General features: G+C 31.1%; 1 protein-coding gene across 3 annotated transcripts in view; it reads right to left on the bottom strand.

The window, feature by feature from the left end:
- Window positions 1–2,830: 2,830 nt before the first annotated feature.
- Window positions 2,831–11,342, bottom strand: part of LOC148629379 (threonylcarbamoyladenosine tRNA methylthiotransferase-like) — a 28,576-nt gene continuing 20,064 nt past the window's right edge. For all 3 annotated transcript variants that reach the window (XM_088550009.1, XM_088549999.1, XM_088550015.1), the window contains exons 13-15: window positions 10,102–10,185; window positions 6,137–6,295; window positions 2,831–3,035 (exon numbers count right to left, since the gene is read on the bottom strand). In XM_088550009.1, the coding sequence (XP_088406135.1) occupies window positions 2,931–3,035; window positions 6,137–6,295; window positions 10,102–10,185 (348 nt within the window). In that variant the 3' untranslated portion in view covers window positions 2,831–2,930. The remainder of the gene's footprint in view (window positions 3,036–6,136; window positions 6,296–10,101; window positions 10,186–11,342) is intronic.

Below are 11,342 nucleotides of genomic sequence, written 5' to 3'. Positions count from 1 at the left end.
TTTTGTAGAGATATCAGAAATTTTTACTCTAACATACAAATCATTGCACAGAAACCAGAAAATGTTTAATTTTTGGCCTCTTTTGGCTTCTAGTTTCTTCATGGTAACTGAAATAAATCTTAGAGTAGAGAGCCATGTGGTACTATAACATTTAGATGTAACACTTTTTTGGACCATAACCTCTTAAACCAATACAAAATTTCCATGGAAATTTGTAATTATATCTTATATAGGTCAACAAATAAATTTTCAATTTTTGGCATAAAGATCAAAAGTGTCTATGGACAAATTTCCAGAGACCTAAAGTACCAAAGATAAAAGTAACAAAAATCATCAAAAATACATTTCACACATTTTTGATAAAATTTAACACTTTCAGTAGGAAATTTCCAAAGTAGCATCTTTTTAACCCACAGTGTGTGGTTTTTGTAATTTTGTGTTGGCAGTATTTTGAGTTATTGTGCAAAGTGTGGACAATGGACGGATACAACGCATGGAAACCGGTATACCATATGTCCTGTCTAGAAAGACTAGGCATATAAAAATGTAATTACAACCTCACTACACCAAAGTGTTGCTAGCCCAACTAACTATAGAGTCATACCAAGAATTTATTACAGACAAAAAACTTAACTTCAGTATGTTTTAGTTACAAGTTACCTTTCTTATTTTCAAAAACACTTTTGTCTTACTTCTTCAAATGAATGTTGGTATTTTTGTAAAAGTGTATGTTACTAAACCTTTTTACATGGAAACTGACCACTGATAAATCTCATCAAGCTGATATACATGAAAATTTTCTCTCTTGGGCAAGGTGAGCTAAAAATTCGGTGAACCAAAAATTCAAACAAAAAGGTTTCTCAACATAAAATTATGAAGGATTGAAAGAAAATGTATTAAAAGTTGGATGTTATATGACAAACTTTTTGACAGCAGTGCCAATGAGAAGGGAGCATCATATAGCCTAAAAGTGCAATTAAGTGTAAGTGTATGTAAGAATCAGGCAAAATGGGAAAAATCAGAAACATGTATGTCAAAATCCCACCGATCTGACAATAAAATATCACTCAAGGATACTTTCTCTATTTGAAAAGACCAATATTTCATCTGTGCATCATTGGATTCGCTCAGAAATTTTTCAATAGAATCTTAGAAAAATTAGATTTTGACAGAGTTATCTGCTCTTGAAATGTTAATTTTCAGTGCATTGCAATGAAATTGTAACTCAATGGTCCAGCATGAAATGGAAAATCAAGTCTGTTTTCCTTGATTCTGATGGTGCAAATAATCAAAGAACACTTCCAAACCATGTTTTGCCTACTGCCTGATTCTTATAGGGACTTACACTTAATTTGTACTACTCATGCAGAAGCACCATCCCTTATTTTTATTGCTTTGCTATTTCTGTTTTTCTCTTAGGATTACAATGAATTCTTCAACCTATAATCTTGGTTCACTAGATTACTCTTTCAACTGGTCTTGGACCTGGGAGATTTGTAAAAAAAAAAACAAAAAAGGGGTGATAACTGTGCAATTATGTAGCAGGATGCTTGACTACATCAAAATCTTCCAGCCATTGTCATATCTCAAAGTGTGTATTATTCCTACATGATTATTGCTTGGGAATTAAGTTTGTTTGTTTGTTTGTTGGGGTTTAATGTCCAAGCAGCAATATTTCAGCTATATTCAGACGAGTGGGAATTAAGTATAAGAGAGCTAGACAAAACGTTCAGCCAGAATTAACACAACATTAATAATGCAGGAAAATATATCCGCATTACTTGAAAATGATAAAGAAATTGATAAAAGTGCTGATCAAATGTGAAAACTGACACAAACATGTAATATCTTCAATATTGATATATATCTATTATTCATTGTAATTACTTATTGAAACCTTTGGAGTATACTCAAAATCAGATGAAGTTATATGAATTTTAATACCTCTTTAGAACAAACTACCATGAAATCTAAACTAATGTAATGTGTAAAGAAAAACTTTTTTTTAAGTCCTTCCAAGACAAATTTGGCACATACTTTGCCAATACAGGTATTTGTTTCAATTATAGACATACCAAATTGAATTTAGTTTTGGCTGATGCTCATGATTTTCCACAAAAATAATCGGTGTTGAATACTAAGAAAATCTTAAGATACCGTTTTAGTGCACGCCACTCATATTTCAAGAAAAGCAGGAAGAAAATACACAAAATCACATCCTTATACACATAATATACAAATATCTTAAGCAAACCCCACTCATAATCAGCTAAACCAGAAAATTTCTAAGATACAAACAGGGAGTAGATGTACCTGGAAACACAATACAAGTCAATGAACCAATATCATACATCTTTTATATAAATAAATGTTTAGTACTCAATTAGAAGCCAAGAAATTTGTAATGAGTTGATAATTGTAGTATAGTACAACCTTCCTTAAAGGTTAAGCTCAGGTCAAGTCCAGTTTATTGTCTTCTAAAACATGCAGTGAACTTGTGCATAAATTGTCTATTAAAATGAAGGCAACTACTAGGCAGTATTAAAGTGTCAAGGATTGATATTATTCATAAGACCCATGGCAAAATGTGTCAGACAAAAAAGTAATATCAGGCAAAATTTCAGTAATTGGGCAGTCAGTTTGACTTTTTCTCGTTTAACATATAGGGAAATACAGATACTGTGAGTCAGATTATATCATTCAGTCAGACAGATCCAAAATCTATTTTGCTACGTCAAGGAACCAAAATTAAGTAGAAGAACCAAAGAATAGCAATTAACATAGGCTGATATTATAAAATATGGTTAAGTTTATAAAACTAACAACTCTATATAAGATTACCACTTTCTTTATATAATCATTCAATCCAGATCATTCACATAATATCCAACTTTCACAATTAAAACTGACTAAAAAGGTAAAATAAAACACTATGTACCACTGTACAGCAGAGTTTGTAACTTGATCAGGAGTGCTATCACAAGTGCTACAATAGCAAATGTCAATAGAAGGTTGGTCTTGTTGCTGCTCTGAACCTGTAATAAAATAAATCACTACATTTATAGTAAGCAAAACAATACAATGGCTTTAAAAACAAAGTGGCACCTACCTAAAACACACTTTTGTGTTTTGATTATGTGTGATTTAAATATCCTTTTAACCCTTTTTTGGAGATACAGGCCAGATGAGCTGAAAATTCAAAATCAGATCAAAACTAAAAGTTTTTTTGGGCCAGCCCACTTTTGTACCCTTTTAACTCCAAAACAGTTAATGATAAGTCTGTCCTGTACAGAGTATAAAAAGGAACACATTAACATCTGAATTATCAAAATCAGTTTTAACAATAAAATGTTTCAATCAATTTTAATGATAACATCTATTTTCCACCTTTTAGCCCCTGATGACGGACTATGAACACCAAGTGATGGCAATAGCTTACATGGCCCTTTAGGCCAGATGAGCCAAAAATTCAAAATCACAAACTAAAATTGTTTTGGGCCAGCCCACTTTTGCACATTGGTATAAAAAGTAGTTTGAAAATTCCATGTAAAATCCTACACTTTTTCCAAGCATTGCAGGATTCTTGCAATTTTCAAATCCCACTTTGAGAAAGGACAGACTAATGCATCAGTGCTTTTAAATGTATATATCTTTCTTATTGATTATCTAGGAGTCTTCTAGTCCTTAACAATTTATCATTTTAATTTACAAGTCATTGAAAGGCCAGAGAAGAACCATAAATAGGTAATACTACTATTGAAACATTCATTATTGTTCAAAGTTATTGGAAAAATGAAATTAGTATAACTGTTTAATCTTCAGGAAAAATCAATAAGAACTCAAGGAATAGAAAATATTTACATTCTGATTAAATATACAATAATCAACATAATTAAAGGCTCTCATGTAAAATTTGAGTTTTATTAATTTGTCAATGTGAATACATGAATTGAAGTACAAATAATCCATAGAGTAAGTTTTTTTGACAAACATTTTGGGGTCAAAAGTCAGCCATTAGCAGAAAAACTCCTTCCTAGTATACATACTGATAATTCCAATTTCCACAGGAATGTTGAGTTAAAATCTCAAAAATGGCTGATGTTAATTCTTCAATTTGTTAAGCCTTCTAGGTTAATAATTAGTAAGGTTCATTCACTAACAAAAACACTGAAAACACAAGTCTGCTTGTGCATATAGAAACAAAAATAATAAAAAAAAATTAATAATGAACTTTTCGACTACTCTAACAGACGGAAGGACTGAGTCTAGGGGTTACTAGACCTGCTTTGACCTTTGTTAATGCAGATTATAAATATATCTGATAAACAATAAACGGCTATGCTTTAATTGCATGATACACCCGTTGCTCTTTTAACTTGTCCTTATGCTTTTAATAAATTTATATGATCAACTAGAAATACTGTGAATACCCTCCCCCCCAAAAAAAATAAATAAAAAATGCACAAAAAATTTGGCACTATCAAGGCTACCTCAATTTTAACTAAGTTTGTTGTCTTGATTTTTCACCTATACATTTCTATCTTGTTTAAAACACACTTTTCTGACAATGTTATCAAGTACCTATTATATTCATTAGTCGATCATCATACCAAATGGTCTGTTTTACACCATTTTTCAACGAATAAAATTTCCATGGCAGTTTCTGGCCTTTTTTATAGAGTAAAACTTCATAACACGGAAATGTAAAATTTGACATTTATACATATCTGAAGGGAGCTTACATCAATAGATATGAATAATTCACTAAAGTTTCATAAAAGTTACTGAAAGTGTATTTGAGTAATTGTGCAAAAACTTGAAAATCTCCCTTTTTTAAAGTATAAAAATTCATAACACAGAAACGAAAAATCTGAAATTTATAAAAATCAAAAGGGAGCTTCCCTCAATAGATATGAACAATTCACCAAAGTTTCATTTAAGTTGGTGAAAGTGTTTTTTGAGTTATTGTCCAAAAACTTGAAAATCCCCCTTTTTTTTAAGTAAAAATATTCTTCACACGGAAACAAAAAAATCTGAAATTTATAAAAATCAAAAGGGAGCTTATGTCAATAGATATGAACAATGCATCAAAGTTTCATTTAAGTTGGTGAAAGCATTTTTGAGTTATTGTCCGAAGTGTGGACAACAGATGGATGGACAGACGGACGAACAACGGTATACCATAATACGTCCCGTCTTTGACCGGCGCATAAAAAGCTTTACATCACAATCTAAAGCTCTACATAAAATAGAAAAAATACTTTATTTTGGAATCAAAAAATTATAAATATGTATTTAAATAGAAGTTCAGAATTCTCAAAAACAGTCAGTCTTAGTTTTTCTAACTTTCTCAGTGGTAAGTATCTTAAATATGTATATAATACTAAGCAACTTAAAAAATTACATTTCCCAAAGCAATGTACCATTGTTGGCATATACTAAAAAAAATGGTTAGTTCAACATGTTTAAAATGTAGGGAAAAAACTATCAAATTTCTCCACAATAGGAGGATCACATGATTCAGTATGTATATAAATATACATTGCAAATTTGGAATAATATTAGTTAATACTTTTTGAGTTACAGATTACACATAGTAGGTAACCCCTAAGTGTAATGGACTGATCCATTCAGCTACTAGACCTGCATTCATCAACAGACAGCGAAACATCTTTTTTTTTTTATAAATTTGAAACATACATTAGTTATGCTTGTAAAATAAACTAGATCAGTACTCCAGGTCTCAACAGTACATTTTCAGGGAGTGTGACTGACCTTGGAGTTACTGATTTAAAAAAAAATATTTTGTCCTCGTCACTCAAGATATTTTAATAGCTGGTGTCAATAAAATTCTGTACAGAAACTTAAAGTATGAGGCAGAAACCAATTTTTAATATATATATTTTTTAGTAATAATAACCTTAGTTGTTGGCCTATTGACATAAATATCCATATGGTCATCCATGTCACTCAAGATTACATTTATGAAAGTTCCTTTAAAGTCTGGCAGAATTTCTCACTCTATCAGAACAAGCATGTTTTTTTCATGATGATGAAAAAAACATATCAATGACCTTACTTAATCATTGGATAAATATCCATCATAAATATAAGTATAAATAAATAAATAGCTTACCTGTGGTACACCTGACACCTGTCCCTTTTTCAGAGGTAAAGGTACATCTGGACGCACTATATTTTTTGTCAATGTACATTTCATAAAATGTTTTCCAGTCTCAGTAATTTTCACCTGAACTAGCTTGCCCAACAAATGTTCATCTTTAGGAACTAAAACCTGCATAAATAGAATAAAACAAAAGAAGTCTTACTTTGGTCCTTGGAATAAGCCAAGACCAGCCCCAAATGCAATGACCAGTTTAAGTGATGATTAAGTGAAAAACAGAAAAAATATACAGGAAAAATACCTGGCAGCTATTGAGAGATCATACAGGGCAAGTTTAGATCATGAGATTAGTTGTTGGTATGATAAAAAAACAAGAGATGTGGTATTTAAATCATTTAATTGAGACCTATCTACCATGGTATGTTGTGATCCATTAATATTCTATAAAGTGAAATATTTCTAGGGAGCTTATGTAGCTTAATTGTTTCATGAAATTTCCATAATAAAATCTTTACAAATTCTGTCCACTATGATAGTGTGAGGCAAAGAAGGTTTCTTTAGTCATTCCCCAAGTTTCTACTACCACTTTAGCACTCTTCTCCTCTGCACTTTTATGATCATCAAAACAGTTTTTATACTTAGTTATGAACTCTTGTCCATACAAACTCTGGTTTATAATACAAAATGTATCATCACATATTTATATAAGCACTTATACAAAGTGTCAATATATTTGGTTGACTGGTTCGTCAATATATCTTTTATTATTGGACATAAAAAATCTTTATATACAATCTGAAGTACTTGAAAAATCAAATAAAACAGACCAGTCAGAGATAGATATCATCTCCAAGGACCGTGCCATATATAAAAGTCAATACCTGTATCTGAAGAATTTGTTACAAGCTGAATCCAAGACAAACAATTACTTGTGCAACATCAATTTGATGACTTAGTACTAGACACATTAACATTCAAGCAAAAATAGCATCTCTAAAAAACAACAGGAGCAAAGATAACTCTGTGTAGTTGTTCAACATTAAGGTCTCCATAAAATAAAATACCTCCTTGACCTTTGGAGGACAAACAAGAAGTGGTATGTGCTCTAACTTCTTATAGTAATTAATATTAATTTCTTCTATGACTGGTTACACAGTAATATGGCAAAAAATACTAGAGCCTGAATCGAAAAACTTGAGGAATGAGACAGGCTAAGTTAAAATCAACTAAAATTATTCAAAGCATTTTCATGACCTGAACCAGAATTTTGCTAAAGGCAACAATTTTTGAATTGTTTTCAAAAACCTGTCTTATGACCCCTAAGTTCCATTTTTAGTATAGGTAGCCATATCTATTCATGGATTAAAAATCACAACAGTCAATTTGAGCACAATACACTAAAGAACTATTATGCTTATTTTCATTCAATGATCTTAAATGGATTTAGAGAAGAAGATTTTCAAAGTTGTACATGTGAAAAAAAAAAGCAACAAAAAAACTGTTTCAGGGGATGTAACTCCTACATCAGTTGACCAATCATTTTGAAAATTTTGACATAGGTCCGTCTCATGATGCTAAACAATCTTACCCTGCCAGAAATTTTCTAAAGGCAATGGTTTTTGAGTTATTTGCAAAAAACTGCCATCTGACCCCAATGTTCTATTTTTAGTTACAGCGGCCATGTTTTTTCGTGAATCAACAATCCCAACATTCATTTTGTGTGGGATACCCTAAGGAACATAAATGCCAACTTTCATTGAATTCTGTGCCATGGATTTTGAGAAAAAGATTTTCAAAGTTGCACATGCGAAAAATGCAAAAAAAAACTGTTTCAGGGGCCGTAACTCCTACATCAGTTGACCAATCTTTTTGAAAATTTTGGCATAAGTCCGTTCATGATGCTGAATAATAATACTTAAGACAGAAATTTGCTAAAGGCAACGGTTTTTGAGTTATTTCCAAAAAACTGCAATCAGATCCCTATGTTCTATTTTTAGTAACAGCGGCCATATTTTTTCATGGATCAAAAATCCCAATGGTCATTTTGTGCAGAACACCCTTAGGAACAATCATACCAAGTTTAAAACCTGTCAGTCTAGTAGTTTCAGAGAATTCTGTGCCATGGATTTTGAGAAAAAGATTTTCAAAGTTGCACATGCGAAAAATGCAAAAAAAACTGTTTCAGGGGCCGTAACTCCTACATCAGTTGACCAATCTTTTTGAAAATTTTGGCATAAGTCCGTCTCATGATGCTAAACAATCTTTCCCTGCCAGAAATTTGCTAAAGGCAATGGTTTTTGAGTTATTTCCAAAAACCTGCAATCTGATCCCTATGTTCTATTTTTAGTAACAGCGGCCATATTTTTTCATGGATCAAAAATCCCAATGGTCATTTTGTGCAGAACACCCTTAGGAACAATCATACCAAGTTTAAAACCTGTCAGTCTAGTAGTTTCAGAGAAGAAGATTTTTAAAAATTTGTCCACAACGATGACGGACGCCAAATGATGGCATAAGCTCACTAAAAATGCTTTACAAGGTCAAGGTTCATACAACCTCAGAGGTCAAACAGTTGGAACAATCATTAATTCAGCATTCAACCTTGAAACAGGTATTGACAAGATTCTGACTAGAATTAAAGTAGTCACAGTCCTTTAAAAAAATTGCAGTTAGATATAAGAAATAAACAATTAATCAAAGTTGAGCAAACTTTCCAATTCCTTAATTCCTAAACTATAAGGGCCATAACCATTCTAATCCACATTAAAATATTCCTTTAGTGGTAAAGAACCTATTAGTACAATTTCATACACTTTTAGTACCTTAATCAATAAATCCAGAAAACAACTGAAAAGCTATTTAATTTATTCTGTAGCATCTGTGACTAAGATATTAATGACTGCTTATATAGGGAAATTTTTCTGTCATTTTTCAATAGTGCATTTCAACTGAATTTGACCTATCAATATCTTAAAAAGGCAAACTTTACAAACTCATGATGATTATTTCTGAAGGTTATGAGGTATACATACTTGAATAATGCAATAAAATCTCTGTGTTTTTTCTTCATGTGCCACAACATATATACAGCTTGCATGATTCTTAGACAGATAAGTACTTAATCAAGTATTTTGCACAGAAACAAGAAATGTGTTAGTTTTTGGCAACTTTTGGCCTCGTTCTGTATATAGTAAACACCTCCAAAATCAATCCCAGTTTGACTTTGTTGATACAGAACCTTTTAATACAATTAAATAGAGATCAATACACCTAAGTTATATAAATAAGTTTTAAAGTACATGCCTTCGGCCTCTTTTTTATCCCTATTCCTAACCAATAATTGTTATAATACAAAAATCAATCAAAGCATGCCTCCTGTGATATGGAACTTTATAGTGCAATGCTATAAAGATCCATACTTCTACTTGTGCTATTGCTTGGAAACTAGTGTAACCTGTATTCAGCATTTTTCTGCCCTTAATTAAAAAAAAATTATCTAAAAAAAACAATGTTAGACTTCTGCATGGTCTGTGGTATAGAACAATTTTTCACAATATTATAGAGATAATTGAGTTATGTAAAAATAATATGATGAGCTTGCTTTTAATCCCTTTTTTACCTCTACCATAATCCCAAAAATAGTCAGGGCCATAACCCTACAATTAGCTACGAATGTTCAGAACCTTGTAAAATTTTATCTGGATTCGCCATCTAATATTCAAGATATTGCATGAAAACCATGTGTCAACGAAAAATGACACAGAAATTGTAGACACAGATGATAAAAGTGTCATACCATTATACAACTGTGAATTATTTATGGTTGTATAAAAACATACAAGGAAATAGAATGGCATAGAGTAATTATTATAGAGTGTTTATTACTATAAAGAGTGGAACCTAAATAAGCAAAATGTTCCAACTGGAAGAACATTACCTTTCCTGAACCTTTTAAAAAGGCTAGACAGTATACATACCTGATCGTAACACTCATTGTGTCCAACGTAGTACTGTTTGTCATGTGATACCTCTGTTACAAGGACATGTTGTACTTCATTAAGCTATAATGAAACAAAACAATGACCAACTCTTGAAACACATACATTACTTCATGTTACAATGTAAAAGTTACTTGGAGAGAAAAAAACTTGAAAGTACAATTTTTTTTATGTTAAGCCAAACCACAAATTCAAATTTCTAATGAAGTAATTATTATAATTTAAATTAACATTGAAAACCTAGGGGCTCTAATGAAATCCATAAATTCAAAACTCAATCTGTGCAAATTTCATCAAAGTACTTCAAGCCAACAAAGGCTAGAAAAATAAAAAAACTGGCTTCAATATAACTCAGTATTTAGTAGTAGGAAGAAATAAACTTAATAAAGATTCTAATTTTCATATTTTTATTTCAATTAGATTACAATGTTGCTCCTACTTAATGCGAAGATCTAACAGTTTTCCATTAGGATTTTACCATAAGGTTTATTAACTGGCTAATCAAATTATTTTTATCATTACACAGAATAGATTTGAGGGAAACAGACATGTACTGACATAAATCCTTGACATATTGTTAGATTGTCTACAAGCGGATGTCTCATGGGAATAACTTTCAAAATCTAATTTCAGTTAGATAATGAAAACTAGTGTATTTTGAAGTGGTATTCAAAATTTCACTTTAATTAGATTGCTAGTTTTAATTCACTGAAATTTAATTGATTTTATACACAGGAAATTCAGAAGTGACAATCAATATTACACCAGTAAAGATTTTCTTGAATAAATAATCAAATTGTATTTTGAGATTTAGCTTAAACCATTCCTTTAATAACTCCTAACAAAGTAATTTCTGAGATAAAAATCAGTACAATTTTCCCTATTTATAGTAATGAGCACTAATAGGTACTTCTAAGCGACTATTTGAAGATCATCTCTAGCTTTTTAAGTACAATTCTGTGTAAGAATCAGGCAATGAGTGGGACACCATTTTTCCCAATTTAGTCATTTTTGCCTAAAATATATTCAGTACGTCTAGAAAAAAGACAAAAGCTATTTAAATTTATCCTGAAGCATCTATGACGAAGATATTTTTTGACTGCTTATATAGGAAAAAAGAGCAGGAAAATTTTCCCACCTTTTTTTCATAATGCATTTTAAATATTTTTTGACTGCTTATAAAGGGAAAAAGTGCAGGAAAATTTTTCCGCCTTTTTTTT

The sequence above is a fragment of the Perna viridis genome, chromosome 1, assembly GCF_037379345.1.
Source record: "Perna viridis isolate PV_CMFRI_1.1 ecotype Kerala chromosome 1, ASM3737934v1, whole genome shotgun sequence".
NCBI lineage: Eukaryota > Metazoa > Mollusca > Bivalvia > Mytilida > Mytilidae > Perna > Perna viridis.
The sequence above is the reverse complement of the archived record's forward strand: the minus strand, read 5'-3'. Positions and strand labels throughout refer to the sequence as shown.